Raw genomic sequence first — 19,253 nt, 5'->3', positions numbered from 1 at the left:
TTGGATACTTGGTGAGTTGGTCTCCAGTTGGTGGCTGTCTTGGTAGTCTTAGGAGATGTGGCCTTGCTGGGGAATGTGTGTCACTAGCGCTGGGCTTTGAGAGTTAAAAACATTGGCACAATTTAAGTTGGCTCTCTGATTTCCTGCTTATGGTTTGGAATATGAGCTCTCAGCTGTTCCTCTCATCATGCCTGACACATGCTGCCTGCTGCTATATCTCCCTACCATGATGAGAATCGACTCTGATCTCTCTGAAACCATAAGTCCAAGATACAACCCTTCCTTCTATAAGTTGGTTGGTATGGTGTTGTGCCACAGCAAAGCAAAAGTAACTAATAATCAAGGTTTCCCTCATAGATGTTAACTATAAAATGAGTGCTATTATCTATGGAGGCTAGAATTACCAGTATCCATATTATAAAGTGAAGAATTATATCTTTATAGGCTACATCAACTGCCAACAATTCAAATCAGTCTTATACAGGAGGGCACCATGACGTCTAGCACAACCAGCACATACCTAAAACCCCATTTACCTCCAGCTTATTGTCTCCACGGGGATGGGTAATATGTACAATGAGCAGATAGCCCTCCCATTTGTCTAAAGAAATTAGGAATATAAATTTTACACAAAGCTTCCTAAAATATATAAGGTTAACAACATCTTTTAAACATTTTATTCTCTAACTTCTTCCCAAGTACAAGTTTGCAATCTTTGTCTTAAACCAGCAACTGATTCACAAAGATCGCATGTGTATCAATGACAGAAAAGAGCATGTTAACTTTACTAAGTGTTATCCTACTTACATATCACAACTCACGTGTTAATATCTGATTTTCAGTACTAAATAAAAATAACTAATCCTTACAATATTTAGTTCTTTTTAGAAAAATTTTAACATGTTACTGGTAAAGAATTTACTCTATATGTGGGACAGAAGGGAGAGTACTTATCTTACTTGGGTTTAGACTGAACAGGTAAAGAAAATTAGAAAAATTATGAAAAGTTGCTTTGTTTTTATTTTTTGAAATCTCAAGCATGATACAGCAGGGCAGAGGCACAATCTGTTTTGTAGCCATGTTTTGATTGTAATTACTCACCTAAGAATACACAAACAAACTCTGCCTCCAGATGTGAGCCTGCAGAACCCAAATCGTTGCTTACTTTCCATGTCTGTCAGGACGAAGGTAAAGTGCTGTCCAACTTGATTCTGAGACACCCTAAGACATAACAATATCATAGTATTAAATCTGTGCTGATTTTCTTGAAGATAGAAAGACAAGACTAGCGTTTGGCCTTGGCTTCGCCTTTCCAATACTGGGTTCTAGTAGCTGAAATGATGTTCTATAACTAGAAGGGTCATGAATCTATTATAAACCAACTCATGAGTCATGAGTCAAGCATAACAATAGTTCTAACAGTCCATGGGGAGAACGCAACACAAATGCCCCACGTAGAGGTCAAAGTTCATCCTTACTGTCAAAAGAGTAAGCTACGCATAAAATACATCATGAGGTTGGAGCCAGAGTTACTCACTCTGGGGAAGAATCAACAGATTCAGTCTCTACACTCAAATTCTAGCCCTCCCCTTGTCTAAATTAACCTACTTTTCACAATTTTTAACTGCCTGCATAGCAAACCATGTTTTTCATCCTCTAAAGGTGATCACCGCCATGTTGAATTGCCTCTTCTGTTGACATTCTCACCCAATGTGCATCAAGTACTACTGTTACTTTTCTTAGCATTGTTTTTTGGAGCTATCAAAAAGCTGCATAATCAAACTTCAACTAAAGAATACAATCCTGACTAAAGAGCCCTACTGGTGTTCTACAATGAGTTTTACCTGATTTTAAAACTGCACTTCAGCATAAAGGATGATGTAAAACTAAGCAAAATATTTAGCCCTGCTTAAAATGCATCAACATACTTCCAAATACTGGCTCATAAAGCCACAAAAAGACTTCATGTTCTTTGTCCCAAAACAAAATATTGATAACATAAATTTTGGTTTTAAAAGAATTGTACAGATTTTGAAATTAAATAGATTACTAGCAGTATTCTAAAACTGTAAATTATTTTGTCACAAACAACAGTTGCTGAACAAGAACACATATAAGTGGCCAGGACAAATACATATCTAGTCTTATGCATGTAAATTAAATCCTCCAGTGACTAATATGTCCTCTAGTGCTCAAGATTTAGAATATCCTCTTGCAGTTTTTCTTCCTCTATTTTATCATTACTATTGATTTAATACTATAATTTTGAAATTTGACAGAACAACTAATTCTCCAGAAATAAGATAAGTAAATAATTTTTCATCAGCAACATTTATTAGAATCAACTAACCCACTATGAGATCTCTTTACTCTCTATATACTAAAAATTCAGTCTCACTAATATTTGGCAGACCGTCTTCATAAAATGATTTTTAAAAATGTTTTTATAGTACATTCCAAAAATAAAACTGACAATACTGATCAGCCACATGAAAGACAAGAAATGTCACTATTTCCAAAGAACTATCTATTGTGTTAACTTCCAAATACATAGAAGAAGTTCAGTTGGCACTGGCAGTGAAACACAACCACGATGAGATTGTTGAAGCTAGTGGGGACGTTTCCCACAGCCGCTCTCAGTAGCACATTGTTGTATGACGCTGTTCTTAGAACCAACTAACAACAAGTTACAACCTGGCACAGACGCTCTTCCAGTTAGGATGATCAGGAGTGAGCAGCAAAATCCTAGTTTTAAAAGACCTTCTGAAGGCCCCAATCAAAGACCAATGACATGTTTTTCTCTAATGCTTACATCTATACCTGAAAACTAAGGAGAAGAATCAGAACTGCGGCCAATGTTCCTTTAAGAACACCTGTCTGGCCAGGGTAGAGGAAGCAAAGGACAGAATAATCTGAAAGGCTATTTCATTGTGAGTATTATCTAATTCTGAACCTCATGCCTGCCATATTTGCATAGAAGAAAAACAAAGATATATGCCATTCTTTAAATGCTATTTGATCATTTTGAGGTGTTGCTAACAAGGAATAGCGTTACCTTACTCATTAACTCATACTATACCTTTCCACATCGAAGGGAAAACAGAACCTGGGCACACTCTGCAGAACTTCCTAAAAATGCAAATGCAAAATAAAGAGGACACTTTACAATGCTTTTTAAACATGCAGTTAAAACTTTTTTGAAACATTTTCAAGGAGCCTGTGAAGTATTTTTAAGACAAAGGCACTGGTTCTCAGACTGAAATAATTGATTATTAAAAAGGACTTAAGTGTGTGCTTTGGCAGATTGCACTGACAATGCCCGGCAGCCCCAGGAGGGAAAGGGCTGGCCTGAAGGGTATTAACACCCTTCGCATCCCCGCGGGGATCCTCTTCAACAAGGCCATATGGATCTCACAGGGAGCAGAGCACCATATGGGCAAGCTGTGTCTGCCTGCCACAACTAGTACCACAGGCTAGCCACAGGGATTTTTCACAGATCCTGGCTCACAAACATAAATGTTGTTTCAATTAAAACGCAGGCAGAGAAAAGGGAATGAAGTTGGCAGCAGAATGAATTACTAAGAGGCCTGATAACTCTGTACATCCCAATACACAAGTATTCAAAAAATTCAAACGTTGTATATTCTAAAATGCATATTTATATCTTATAAACACTTGTTACTAAATTTATTTCAAATAGCCCTCTTAAATGTTAGCTTAAAACAAGTATCTGTTACAATGTAGCTAAAGATAGAGTATTTAAATATAAAAATCAATGTTTTAGTAAAACATAATAATCTCATTAAAATTACAACAAAATGCAAACAACGGTAAGATAGTTGGAAAAATAAGGGAAGATGTAGTTGATGTACCTGAACAACACATTAAAATTTAACTCCAAATCTATAGTTCTACAGATAATTACAGACATCATACAAATTAAAGGTAGGGGATCTTATAAAGGAGCAGAAACTGAAAACAATTCCTATGAGGAAGCAAAGGAGCAAATATCTTAGCAAAGCTGTCACTTCTACAAATGTTTTTTTACAAATAAAACAAACACCCAGTAAAATGAGACAGATCCTAACACTTAAACCTATGAAAATACAATACCAAGTATTTCCAGGTAGAATTTCTTAACTTGAAGAGATAGATAGATGGATAGATAGATAGAGATATAGATAAAGATATATACATCAATTATCAGTCAAAAATAAAATGCTGTAGAAATCCAATAGCAATACCTAGGAAAGCTTCAAGAGAACTCACACACAGACCAGTAAGAAGGGGAAAAAAGCGCCTTAGGGCAAGTATGCAGCCTTGCTTATGAATGTGTACCATTAAAAGTTTGAGCATAGGCCCATGTTTAGAGAAAGTTATTTTACTCTTGACAATATTTTGCTAACTGTAATTGAAGAAGTCACTAGACATGAAATAAATTGCTAGAAAACAGCTTATTACAAAGGAGGACAGTTGTTTTCATTTGACTGTTGCTTAATCATTAGCTTGTGTCTCATAATGTAGTGAGGTCATTTACTGTATTTACTACACCTTTAATTAGTGGTCAGATAAACTGCTACAAAATTAAGCACATAATTCAGAAACAATAAAAAACATCCAAAGTCAATGTCTACCTCTAAATATATGTAAATTCGCTATATATTTCACATCAATTTTAGTGCTCAAATTAAAGAGGAAGCCTCTCTATCAGTTGCTTAATCTTTCACAAACGCCCCCTCTTTTCCATAAGCAACATGCATGCCACACTCTTCTGCACAACAGCAGCAGCTCGCTTCCCAACTGGCAGGAGCATCCCTCAGGGGACAAGTCTTTAAACCTCTTCACTCTTTAAAATTCAGCCAGCCAGCAGGTCTGTAGAGGAGTGTATAAACAGTATAGGAAAAAATCCTCCTCTCAGCTCTGTCAGTGACAGAGCAGCTCCGCTGTTGACAGTATAAGCAGGGTACACACAGATCAATCGCCCAAGTCCCGCAGCTCCTAGACTGGATTTCCTCCTTAATTACAGGTGCAATACAAAGGAAAGTTAGGAAGAGGGGGTTGAACTGAGAGCGGAAATGGATTCAGATTCAGCATTTGTTCCTTCAGTCATTGTAATAATAGTGATAACTGAAAGTTATACTTCTACATATATTAGAAATAACTGAGGTTTTATATTCTCATTCTCTTTCTATTACACACACACACACACACACACACACACACACACGGAATTACTTTTAGATATGTATTCATAGGTTAGTCAGGTTTGCCATACTACTCAATGTAAACATGAGACGTTTCCTGTGTTATTGAAAATTTTTATTCCTACAGAAATTTCCTTTACCAAGAAAAAATTTAGGGTCAGAATATTTTTTATAAAAATATATTATTCTCACATAAAAATAATTGCTTATACATGTCAAAGATAAAAACAGAAAGAACAAAGAATGAACTAGAATATGAAATTATCCAGAGGAAGGTACCAATGGGCAATAATGGATACTTTGTACATGTTCTAAAATAAGACATCTAACTATCATATTAATGACTGGAAATAACTCATGAAACTTCTTAATTGGGTTATGAATGTGGCTCACTTATAGCCTTGTAGAGAAGCCAGGGCCGTGAATGAGAAACTGCCCGTTAGATGGACGGTTTCCCCGCAGAGCCTCTAAGCAGGAACAAGCAGTTAAGACACAACCCTTTCTTAAATATTCTAGAGTCCTCGGTGAAGCCCCAGGTCTGCTTTGGACAGGCTGAAGATGAAACACATCATTTCTGAACCCTGCTTCCACCTGCCCACCGCTTCCCAGGGACAAACGGCAGCTCGCTCTGAGGGGCCATAATCCCCCCTTCCTGCTCTGCAGAGGAAATCTGATCTACACTCATGATTTCAGCTTTATGGATTCCCACTTCATACAGCCTAGGCCTTTTTATGAAGCCCATAATTATCCATATATACTTTCCCACATCATTTTCTGAAGTCCAACATCTCACATTTACACTGTTTAGAACTGAGCTTGTCTCAGTGACAGCCCTTGAAATATAGTGACAGAATCCTCTCTGAACACACCCAAACCAAAATTATGGCATCATTCAGACCCTCCTCTCTCCCATATATAACCAATCATTCACCAAAAACCGTAATTCAATTTCATAACTAGCCTGCTCCCCACAGCTGCATTTGACAGAGTTCCTCTTTCAGTTAACCTTTAAACCTGCACTCCTGTGACTTTATTCCACTAGGACAAAAATACCCACTACAGTGGAAGTTGCAGATTGGAGTGACTGGGTCCTCTCTTCTGGGGGTCAAAAGGCCCAATCCTGAAGGTTTCCTGTGGGTGATCATTGCTCCTCCAATTAACACTATAATGAGTGATCCTAGGACATTGTTCGACAACTGGCTACATGATAACCAACAGCTGGACACACACAAGCGGAGAGACAAGGCAGATTATTCAGGCTCTATTTAACTCGACATCTCCCTCCAGGAACCAGGAATCTTCTCCGGGTCTACTCTAGGCTGGCTTTCGTCCTTTCCATGTGCTTGTAGAGTGACCCAGAGCTTTCAGTACGTCACACAAGCACGCAGCAGCAATGCCCAGCATCCAGTGAAGACACCATCTCTACCCACCTTTCTACAGCTCACCGTGTGTCATCTAGTTAGACCAACAGCCCCTTCCTGAGCCAGTCATGGAAAGAGGTGGTTACCTCTGAGTCCTGCCACAGGCATGTGTGGAAATGCCAGAATTCAGTGTCATTTAGCTTTCAAATGAACTTGAGAAAGATAATTTCAGTAAACTAATGTTTGTAAGGCTCTGCACAATAACAGTATAAAATAATAAATTTACATTAAAATTCTTAATGTAAATATAAACACTATATGAGGATAGTTCTCAATATCCATAATTGTAATTTATAAATTTTTTTAAGATTTTATTTTATTGTATGAGTACACTGTAGCTGCCTTCAGACACACCAGAAGAGGGCATCAGATCTCATTACAGATGGTTGTGAGCCACCATGTGGTTGCTGGGATTTGAACTCAGGACCTCAGGAAGAGCAGTCGGTGCTCTTAACCACTGAGCCATCTCTCCAGCCCCCCATAATTGTAATTTATTTTAAAAAAAGATTCCAGAATCTCTTTTTTTAAAAAGAAGTGGCAATTTTAATCTATTTGGCAATTTTAATTCAAAGTTTTCAAAAAGGGCGTGGTTTTCTAAAGATAATATATAAATATAATCTTTAGCATAATAATTTGCATATCATTTTATCTATCTGTACTTTATAAAAAGGACCTATAAACTCTACAACAACAACAAAATAACCTACCACCCAGCCACAGGAGTCTGAGGAACAGAACTGAGGCTGAGCCCCACAATGTGCACTGAGATGAGACCGGGCACCTGAGGGAAGTGCCAGGGACACTGTTGGACACATCGCTCACTACATCTTCTAAGGAAAGGTAGGCACACAACATATGGTGACTCCTTATTAGCAGAGAGGGCATAGGAAATGACGACGAGTCGGTTTAAACATCATATCCTTTGAGAAATGTCTTAAACTCAAGAGTCTATTTAAAACTTGAAAGAATGGGGAAAAAACAAGCTAAGCCCAATAAGATATGTTTCCTCTTGGTTTTCACATTTTTCTGTTTTGTGTTTTTAATTAGAAATAAAACTCATCTTTACCCTTCCTAAGTAAAAAAAAAAAACACACAAATCTGTGTGTTTTTACATTAATATTGTTTAGATTACTAATTTTAATTGACTTCACTATCAAAAATTCACAATAAATTATCAACATTAGACTTCAGTAGGTCCATGAGGCAGATGCAGCCAGTGAGAGATGTGTGGAATGTATTGAGAAGAGACCATGCTGGTAAGACTGTGTCAACTAGACATCAACTCAGGCCATCTGGAAAAGGGAACCAGACTGAGCAAATGCCTCCATAAGCTTGGCCTGTAGACAAGACTACAGGTGTTTTCTCCTGTAACAACTAGGATGGCAGAGTCAGCCCACTGTAGGTAGAGCCACCCACAGGCAGGTAGGTGGGTCTGGGCTACATTAAGGGGAGTGAGCCAATGAGCAGCACTCCTGAGTGGTTTCTGCTTCAGTGTGTGCCTCCAGGATGCTCCTTCTGCCCTGATGTACCTTAATGAGGGACTATATGCTATAAGATAATATAAAGCCTTTCCTCGCCAAATTGCAACTGAAAGCAAACCAGAATACATACATACACACACACACACACACACACACACACACACACACACACACACACACACACACACACTGAGGGAGGGAGGGAGGAAGGTAGGGAGGGAGAGAGGGAGGGTGGATGGAAGGGTGGGAGTGAGGGAGAGAGAACGAGTGTGTGTGTGTTTGTGTGTGTGTGTGTGTGTGTGTGTGTGTGTGTGTGTGTGTGTGTGTGTTAGTTGTATATTGAAATATCTCTGCGGTCTCCTGTCATCTTTGATTGATCTAATTCACAACCTAAAACATGCTTATGCACAAAAGGAGATGGGTGCTGTATCTGGCAACAGAAGGCATAATTCTTTACCTCCTGTGCATTTAATAAGAGAAGCTTTTAAAAAGAATGAAAACTGTATATAAAACAAATGAAGATCTAGAGATTTTAGTCAAAAATTCCATCAGAAAATACCTTTAATGTTTGGGGTTTTATCATGTTTTTAACTTTTCATAAAAGTGTATACTGTTTATCTTGAACTTATAGCACCCTATTCTGTCCACCCTCCTTTTCATCCCCTTCCCCTCCTGTTAGTCCCCTTTGTTCTGCAGTTTCAATTGTTATCAAATACACATATATTGTATATGTCTATATAAAACCTAGGAACCACAAATGAGAAAAAAGACGCAAATATCTTTCTGAGATTGGCTTTATTCACGCAATTTCCCTCCAGTCTAATCTGTGAGCCTGCATTAGACATACATACCTATATTCCTCTGAACGGCTGACAAAGCAGTCCATTGTGTGTCGATACAATGTTTCTGTTCCCAGTCCTCTGTTGACACATACCTAAGCTGGCACTATGACTTAGCTATTGTGAATACTGCTGCAGTAACTATTGACACAAATTGTCTCTGCAGTATGTGACCTGGGAGTCCTCTGGATAAATACCTACATAATGGATTTACATTCACACTTTTAAAAAGCCTCCATACTGACTTGCATAGTGAAGACCAACATTACATTCCCACAAACACAGTATAAAAGTTTTTGTCCACATCCCCACTCTCAACAACATATTTTGTCATTTGCTTCCTTATTGAATATCTTACTGACTGGGGTGAAATATAATTTAAAGGAATTTGGATTGGACTTATCTGATTCCAGTGAAGTTGAACATGTTCACTCGCCATTTGCATCTTTTTGTGAACTCTGCTTATTTCATTAGCTGTGTTACTGACTTAGTTGTCCACTGATTAGTCTTCTATATATGTTGATATTAATATAACCCCATATATACAGCTTGTAAGTACATTTCTCACTTTATAAACTGTATCTCCATTGGAATAACAAATTCCTTTGTTGCATAGAAAATTTCTAATTCATAAGGACCCATTTATTGGCTACTGCCCTGAATTCCAAATCAACTGGTGTCCTTATCAAAAAGTTCTGCCTTATAATACCTTAAAATACTATCCTTTTTCCTAATAATTTGATAATTCAATCTGTATACAGAGCAATAATGAAAAAATGCATGATATTGGTACAGAGACAGGTAGGTAGATCAATGGAATAGAATTGAAGACCCAGAAATGAACCCACACACTTATGGTCACTTGATCTTTGGCAAAGAAGCTAAAACCATCCAGTGGAAAAAAGACAGCATTTTCAACAAATGGTGTTGGTTCAACTGGTAGTCAGCATGTAGAAGAATGCAAATCAATCCAACCTTAACTCCTTGTACAAAGCTCAAGTCCAAGTGGATCAAGAACCTCCATATAAAACCAGATACACACAAATTAGTAGAAGAAAAAGTGGGGAAGAGCCTTGAGCACATGGGCACTGGAGAAAATTTCCTGAACAGAACACCAATGGCTTATGCTCTAAGATCAAGACTCTACAAATAGGACCTCATAAAAAAATTGCAAAGCTTCTGTAATGTAAAGGATACTGTCATTAGGACAAAATGGCAACCAACAGATTGGGAAAAGATCTTTACCAATCCTACATCTGATAGGGAGTTAATATCCAAAATATACAAAGATCTCAACAAGTTAGCCTCCACAGAGCCAAATAACCTATTAAAAATGGGGTACAGACCTAAATGAAACATTCTCAGCTGAGGATTGTTGAGTGGCCAAAAAGCACCTAAAGAAATTTTCAATATCCTTAGTCATCAGGGAAATGCGAATCAAAACAACCCTGAGACTCCACCTCACACCAGTCAGAATGGCTAAGATAAAAAACTCAGGTGACAGCAGATGCCAGGGAGGATGTAGAGAAAGAGAAACACTCCTCCATTGTTGGTGGGATTGCAAACTGGTACAACCATTCTGGAATCTGGAGAATCCTCAGAAAATTGGACATAGTACTATCTGAGGACTCAGTTATACCACTCCTGGGCAAAAGATGCTCCAACCTATAACAAGGACACGTGCTCCACTATGTTCACAGCAGCCTTATTTATAATAGCCAGAAGCTGGAAAGAACCCAGATGCCCTTCAACAGAGGAATGGATACAGAAAATGTGGTACATCTACACAGTGGAGTACTACTTAGCCATTAAAAACAGTGACTTCATGAAATTCATAGGCAAAATGGATGGAACTAGAATATATCGTCCTGAGTGAAGTAGCCCAGTCACAAAAGAACACACATGGTTTGCACTCACTGATAAGCAGATATTAGCCCAAAAGCTCTAATTACCCAAGATGCAATACACAGACCACATGAAGCTCAAGAAGGAAGACCAAAGTGTGGATGCTTCAGTCCTTCTTAGAAGGGGAGATAAAATATTCACAGGAGGAAATATGAAGACAAATTGTGGAGCAGAGACTGAAGGAAAGGCCATCCAGAGACTGCCCCACCTGGGGATCCACCCATATGCAGCCTCCAAACCCAGTCACTATTGCTGATGCCAAGAAGTGCTTGCTGACAGGACCTGATATGTATGTCTCCTGAGAGACTCTGCCAGAGCCTTACTGATACAGATGAGGATGCTTGCAGCTAACCATCAGACTGAATAAAGGGACCCTAATGGAGGAATTAGAGAAAGGACTTAAGGAGCTGAAGGGGTTTGCAACCCATAAAAGAACAATAATTATCAGATCTGCCCCCTCCAGAGTTCCCAGAGACTAAACCACCAACCAAAGAGTAGACATGGAGGGACCCATAGCTCCAGCAGCACATGTAGCAGAGGATGCTCTTGTTGGACATCAATGGGAGGAGAGGCCCTTGGTCCTGCCAAGGCTCATTTCCCCAGTGTACAGGAAGCCAGGGTGTTGAGGTGGGAGTGGGTGGTTAGAAGGAGGAGCATCCTCACAGAAGCAGAGGAAGAGGGCTTGAGAGAGGGGAGAACTGGGAAAGGGAATAACATTTGAAATGTAATTACATAAAATATCCAATAAAAATGCAAAAAATAAAAGAAAAATAAATAAATAAATAAAAGGATCAGCCATAGAAATGGCAGGTTCTTCAATTAAATTAACCATTCTGGACTCTATGTTGAGTTATTGGGTTTTTGTTTTTGTTTTATTTTTTGGTGTGTGTGTTTTGTTTTTTTAATGAGGAAAAAGTGTTTTGAGTAGTCAGCTTCTCGGTACATGTATGAAACCATTTTGTTCAGTACAGCAAATAAACATAAGCCAGCTGAACATGGAAAAAAAAAAAAGATCTTTGATCCACTTGGAGTTTATTTTCTACAGACACAAAGATAGGGATTTTAATTTTATTTTTTCATTTGAGTATGCAGTGTTCTCAGTGCCATTTGGTCAAGAGGCTCGCTTTCAACCAGTGTGTTTCTAGCATCTTTGTAAAAGCCAGGCAACTACGATGTGTGGGTTTACACTTGCACACGCCACTGAATTCAACGGACCTGTGCAGTTTCTGACAGTGCCACTGTTTCTGTTGCATGGCTCTGCAGTTTGACTTGACATCCCCTCATCACCTTCATTTTGCTATGATGGTTTCGGTTACTGGGGGATTGCTGGGGTGAGGGGATGGATGTTCTGTGCTTCCACATGATTTGAGACTTGTTTTCTGTGTAAGATAAGGTTTGCACTGAATCTTTAGATTACTTCTGTTGAGGTATCTGTGTTCATCATATTGCTCTTTTCAAATCCAGGAGTATGGAAGGTCTTTCAATTTTTAGTATCTTCTTCAACTTTTTATTTTAAAGGGTTTTTACTGCTGCTGCTGCTGCTGCTGCTGCTGCTGCTGCTGCTGCTGCTGCTGCTGCTGCTGCTGCCACCACTGCCACAACCGCTTCCGCCACTGTTTTGGTTTTCATTTAAGATAAGGTCTCACCATGTAGAACAATCTAACTCTGAACTCCACCTTCCACTGTCTCCGAGTACTTGGGTTAAAGACACGTGCCACCAAGTCTAGCTAGATGCAATAAGTTTTAACTGCATATGTCTTTCCCTTCATGAAGCAGATATCCTCCAAGGTATTCTACCTGCCAGGCACAACTACAGCGAATGGAACACAGCAATGGGCTCTTTCTTAGTATGTTTGTTATTGGTATACTGTAGACTATTGATTTTTCCTTGTGTCCTGCTATTTTGCAGACATTGTTCATCAGAGCTAAGAATTTTCTGGTGGAGTCTTTTGCTCTCATACATAGAAGCTAATTTCTTGCAAATAAGGACACTTTGATTGCTTCCTTTCAAACCTGTATCATTTTGACTTCGTCCTCTTCTGTTCTTACTCTTGCTAAGAGTTTGAATACCATGTTGCATGAAGAACAAAAATAAGCTCCACCCTTGTCTTGTTGAATTTTGTTTTGATTTCAGACAGGGTACGGAAAACTGACCAGTAACTCCTTCGCATAGTCGGTGTTGATTTTGGAGTAGAGGAAAGGAGGGACTCCAAATCAGTGTGTGTTAAGAGAGAAAGCATGGCAGTGATCCAAACAGCTGGAACTGTTTGGCCTCGTGTAAGCTATGCTACCTGAGCTGTGCCTGAGTGTGTGAGGACTGCACAGGTGCACATCCCCATTTCTCTAGTCCAAAATCAACACTGAGTGTGTGAAAAATCAACCAAGAAAATATAAGCATGTGACTGAATAAGATAACAAGGACAATACAACATTTGGAGCCTGAATTCAGTAGAGATAGAAATGCAGACAAGAGCTCAACCAGAAATGATGAAGAAATTGAAAAAGTCAATAGCCCAACTAAAACCTAAGAGGGACAACTTAAAGTGGAGTGTATCAAGTAGAAGAAACAACATCAACACTTGAAAATAAAGTAGAGATATTTGACCAATAGGCAAAAAATATTTAACCACAGGAAAGGAACATGTAGAAATTGTGAGACATCATAAAAAGTCCAAACCTTCAAATTATAGAGAAGGCAAAATGAAGGAGAAGAATCTCAGGTTATTACAGAAATACACAACTGGTCAAAACGCAGAGAAAAACTAGCTGTGGACACCAGTCCCAAGTGTTACATCTCCAACACACTCCCCACACCCAAGGCTCAGGGAGGCATCATAAAATGGGGCAGAATGACTGTAAGACTATGTTTCCTATGTATGACAGGAAAGCTGAACCCATAAAATCTCAACGAAGTAGTTGCTTAAACCAGACCTGAACCATGATAACACTAGCGGACATGCCAATGTGGATTGGAGAGCTCCCACAAGGTCCTACTATGCCAGATGAAGAGCTACAGGCAGGAATAACTTCTAAGAGGAGAACTCCTTCCTTCAGATGATCCTTCTAATTTGTTACTCAGTATCAAGTCATCAGCCCTAAAAAATATAACATATGATTCACACTAAAACCAATCAGCAGATTGTACTTAAAGATTTATATTAATATATGTAACAGTAAAGAAAATAATTTGTGACATAGTTGGAAGAAGGGTTAGTAAAAGAAAAATGAGGGAAATTATTTAAAAATAATACTCAAATATGAAGTTCTCAAAAATATAAATATTTTTAAAAAGAAAATTCTAAAGTCCTTGAAGAAATGTCCCTCTAAAAAAGCATGAAGTAGCTGTCTTCATGTCTCCTGAACGGCCTCGTTTGATGTGTATCTGTCAAGGAGCAGAACACTTACCTATATGCTTGCTAGCTGCACTGACTGGATTGAGGAGCCTTTTCCACCTTTTCATTCTAGGCAGCCTCAGCCTTTGATGGTGAGCACACTTCTCAGAGGAATCAGAAAGATGGATCTTGTGTTCTCAAACAACCTGCTAGTTTGTGCCTTTTAATTATGGAGTCAAGATTGCTGGTATTCAGAATTATTAAGAGGTGTATATTACTGCCTGTCATACTGTTGGTTTATAAGATTTTGTGCATAGCCTTTCCTCATTGGCTTAACTACTTATGCTAGCATGCTTTAGTGTTTCTCCAGCTTCTGGGTGTGTCTAAATTTCCAGTTTAAAGGAGTACTTCAATCTTTTATATATTTGAAGATACAGCTTAGAAGTCATGAATTCATAGTCTGTTATTATCAGGAAAAATTAGTTCTTCAAAGATAACAGATGGGGTTTTTTGGAGAGTAGGGTAGTCTCGGTTATGAGCTTCTTTAAGAATGTGAAATACATCATTGTAAGACTTTGTGCATTTAAGAGTTTTTGCTGTCAAATCTGCTATTACTGCCAGACCTGCCATTTCATGTGAGTTGGCTTTACCTGAACTCTCCCCACATTTTTTTTCTTCATTCTATGTATTTACAGTTTTAACTACAGTGCAATGTGGAGAGGTTGTTTGCTGGCCTTGTCTATCTGTTGTTTTTAAAAGCCCCTTGTATCTATATTTAGAAAATATTCTGCAATGATTTTACGTAAATGATTTGTCTCTCTTTAGCATTAAATATTTCTTTTTCTATGTTCACGACTCCTAGATTTGTTCTTTCCATAAATGACACACATCAAGTGGGGCCAGGTCACACTTTATTAATTTATCTTTTGTTATCTGTTGGCTACAATTCATCTACTTTGTCTCCCAGTTTACCATTCTGAGCTCCCTGTGATCCATTCTATTGTTGGGGCTTTCCATGACTTATTGGCATTTTAATTTCCAGTTTTTCAGTTCAGTTTTTCTTCCATGTTTCTGTTGCTTTGCGGAGTGCCATTTTCAGATCCTGTTACATATTCCTGTTCAGACGCCTTATTACATAAACTGTTCTGCTGTTGTGTAGAATTTGGTTTTGTGTCCTCTGTGTGTTAGACCATGCTGCATGTGCGCTCTCTGATTTCTTCTGAATTATTTGCCTGAGATTTCACCTTGACGCTGCCATTAGAAGCCATTAGTGTGGGATCAGTAATTCTTAGAGGAGCATTGCCTTGGGTTTTCATATCTTGTGTTATTTGCACTGAGACTTGTTTTCTTGGGGTCATGCCACTGGCTAAATTGTTTCTAACAATACTTACATAATGAAATGTTTGCAGTGTTCAAGAGAATCAAGATTGTAGTGGTATATTGCTTTTGTCCTGGTACACTATATGGGATGCCAGCATTATTGTGAGAGACTACTGTCTTAGAAGCAATTACTATTAATGGATAGACCATTGTGAAAATGCAGTAGTAGTCAAAAATAATCACACTTAAATCACGCTTAAAGGCTAATCATTTAAAAAATAAAGGAACATTGGTAAGACTGAAGCATAAATAAGTTAGTTACTGTGAATGAGTAGGAAGCAAAAAGAAAAATAAAAACAGAGTAAGGCTAGTAATTAACACTGTGTGGATGGAGAAAGTACATCAGTCTACGACTATACTACCCTGACCTCTCTCAACTGATCTCAGAAAACACAGATGTTCAGACCTCAACAGTATGTGGAGGAGAGAAAAATACAGGGGGAAAGATAGGGCACGGGGGAAGTATTGACAAGGGGTGATGGACATGAGGCAGTTTACACGAAAGGTAGAGTAAAAGGACAAGTTAAAAAATGCAATCCAAAAATAATAGGAGGGATGGTAAAATACATATGAAATAAAAGAGGGAGCTAAAGGATTAAACGGGGATGGAGATACGGGATGGGCAAGAGGAAGAGATGTTAGGTGTAACAACCAAAACTAAGGACATATTTTTAAAAGCCTATGCAGAGCAAGTTAGTTTCAAATTACAACTTTTTACAACAGTGGTTCACAAGGTTCACCTTGCATGGGTGAACAACAGAGCTCAAAAAGACACGGGTTATTACATAAAAGCCACAGGGCCAGAAATGAAATATTTCCTACTAGTTATTGGCCAGGGAATCTCCACAAGCTTCCAAAATAGCACTGTTTTTGGCCATTGTCCTTGGTTACCCACCATAAGCATACGGAAAGGCTCTGCTCTTAAAGACACCATGCACATTGCCTGTAGGACAGAGAGAAGTCAAGCTCAAACAGAGCAGGAAATACCTTCCTGTTGGCTAGCTTCCGTGATGCTGGAATGTGCTGTGCAGCTGGCCTTCCGGGAGAGAAAGACATCAATGGTCTTACCCAGTCCTGGACATGCATGGTGCAACACTGACCTTCCAGGTACGAGGGGCTCACTAATACTGGCGCTACTGTTATGGGATAACTATCTGCTTTTTGGTTGGATATGAGGTCTACTCCACAAGAGGGAATTTCATGGCTGATACCATAATCCTGATGAAAAACAGCTTATGGCTATAAAAGTCATAGGCCCAAGGGTAGAGCCTGCTATTTCTATTCTGCTAGATAGTCACGCTGTCTAACTGTCTTCTAAATATTTATATTCACAGACTATGACTGTTCTTAACCTTGTTACCAGAGCTTCCTTTTGCAGTGGGTTGAAGTTAATGATCAAAATATTGAGCATAAGAAACTGAGTGTTCAGCCCTAAATGGGACAGCTGTATTCAACCACATACACGCACATGCACCAAAGCCAGGGAACACTGTAAAAGGAGGCAGAGAGCATAAGGGTCAGAGGAGGGAAGACATGCTATGAGCTCTGTCCTCTGGACATGGCATGGCTATCACTCTCATGAACTCACAGAAGCTGTGGTTACCCCAGCACACCCCCCCCCCGTACTGAGAAGCTATTGGCAATAGATAGTTGTTGGAGGATGGAAAATCACCCCCCACCCCCTTTTTCTGAGGATATGACCACTGACTAGTATGCTTCCCACGCTCCTGTGGGCTGCCTCATGCACATGCACAAATGGGCAGCTCAACTCAGTAAGCTGGCCAAATAAAAAATTTAAAAAATGAAGTTAGAGGTAGGGCACGCTAGAGGGAGGAAAATGGATTACGTATTGTATTTCATTGGATGCATATATGAAACTCTCAAAAAAGACTTTTAAATTCAGTAGATTAATATAACACTAAGACTGCCCCAAATCTCAACATCCTACAGACTGTATAAACCCTGCCAGCCTGTGTTGAGATGACCATGGGAAAAATGATAAGGAAGAAAGAGAAAACAGAAAAAAAGAAGAATAAATGAGCTAGACAGCAGACTAGAACAGAGCAGGATGGAGATACCCTGATAAACTGAAATTGGGTATTAAATAAAGAACAAAAGTGAAGAGAGAGCTGGGTAGGGGTACAGAGTTCTAATATAATCCAGCCTCCATGTAACTCCCACCTCAAATCTTCAGGAATTCCTTTCTGGGACTCACTGATGTCCGCCACATACCTGGGCAGTCCTTTTTGAGGTCAGGTCACAGGTACTGGTACGATCCTTTGGTGATCATTTGTGAATGCTGTCCCTAACCTCAGAAAAGTGCCCTTTGAGTTGCCACACAAAAGCTGACCTCATCTTCATAGGTCAGGATGTAAATGTTGGCCATAGGCCAGCATGCTCCTTCCCAGTGTCTGTCTTTGTTGCCCCTAGTCTTTAGTACTGAACAGGTTTTCCCCTAATTTAGTACTGTGTGGTTCTTATTCTAAGTTTTTCTTATCATAAAAGATCATAGATTGACTAAGACAATCATGCTAAGTGAAATAAACATCGTTCAGAATATTCAAAGAAGCATCTAAAACAGTCATGTCCACATGGTGCTCCCAGAGACAGTATAACAATCAGTTGTGCAAGCTGCGTAAGTGCCAGAGGTCTACTAAAGATTTTGCTCAGGGCTCACAATATCTGGAATTACATAGAGTGGTTAGATCTCGTGTACTTATTCCTACACAACAAAAACACCAAAGGAAAGTACACCCTTCCTATCGTCTATATTACTGTCCCTTAGTGCAGTCTGAACAACTACAATGGCAGTCAAAGAAGTCACCATTCAGAATGATGTTCTTAGCCTTAAAGGTTACTTCCTAGGGCATAAATGAAACATGTGGAAACATCTTACATAAATGCCCTTGATCGTTATTTATTTCTTTTACACCAAGAGCAGGAAGCATAGGCACAAAGTTCCTCATCAACCAGACCAGTTACTTTTGTATTCTTACCACACAGTTCACATATTTCACACTAACCCTCTGGCAGTTATTTAAACCAGATCTTGTGCCTTAAATTCTTGTGAATTCTTCCACTCCCTAAATCTTAAAACTTGGAGCTAGATAACATGATTCTCCCCCTCCTTATTCCCTAGCTGATCAATGATCTAGTCAAAGTTTTCCCCTTGCATTAATTCAATCAATAATCCAACAAAGGCTTTTGAATTCTTCCGTTTACAATACAAACCATTAAATGGTCCAAGATAGCCATCAGGAGTCATAAAAACATAAAAGAAGTCAGTATATTACCCATCTCTTACAGAACAAAAATAGCTATAAAAAGCCTGAGCGGATAAGGTTATCAAACTCCCCTTTTTCACCACGGAGGGGTCTGTAGAACTAAGTATCTCTGAGATCCCTGTCCTTAAGCCTGTGTCCCAGGTTCACTTGCACTAGTGAATTCTGTAACATCAGCCTTGCCTGAGAAGTTACACCCTCCTAGCATGGTCAAACTGGAAATATTTGGCCTTAAAGCTGTGGTCTTCCTCCCAGGTGCCTCTGTCCTACACTTGAATGCTGACTCTCCACTAGTTTTGAATTTCAAACTTCAGAACCTTGATTTTCTTTGTGTACAAGAATAACAAAATCTAAGTAAAGCTACATGAATCCCTTTGCCTAGGTTTTGTAAAAAAAAAAAAAAACTGTTA

At 38.9% G+C, this 19,253-nt stretch overlaps 1 protein-coding gene across 8 annotated transcripts in view; it reads right to left on the bottom strand.

The window, feature by feature from the left end:
• Positions 1-19,253, bottom strand: part of Dennd1b (DENN domain containing 1B) — a 231,516-nt gene that overhangs the window by 143,093 nt on the left and 69,170 nt on the right. For all 8 annotated transcript variants that reach the window (XR_015635101.1, XM_087580156.1, XM_087580157.1 and 5 more), the window contains 2 exon segments: positions 3,080-3,129; positions 1,102-1,221 (listed from right to left, as the gene is read on the bottom strand). Coding sequence is in view for 7 of the 8 variants with exons in the window: in XM_087580156.1 (XP_087436282.1) it covers positions 1,102-1,221; positions 3,080-3,129 (170 nt within the window). In the remaining variant the exon portion in view is untranslated.

This window comes from Rattus norvegicus, chromosome 13 (assembly GCF_021556685.1).
Source record: "Rattus norvegicus strain SHRSP/BbbUtx chromosome 13, alternate assembly SHRSP_T2T, whole genome shotgun sequence".
In the NCBI taxonomy this organism is placed as follows: Eukaryota; Metazoa; Chordata; class Mammalia; order Rodentia; family Muridae; genus Rattus; species Rattus norvegicus.
This window is presented reverse-complemented; position numbering and strand designations above follow the sequence as displayed.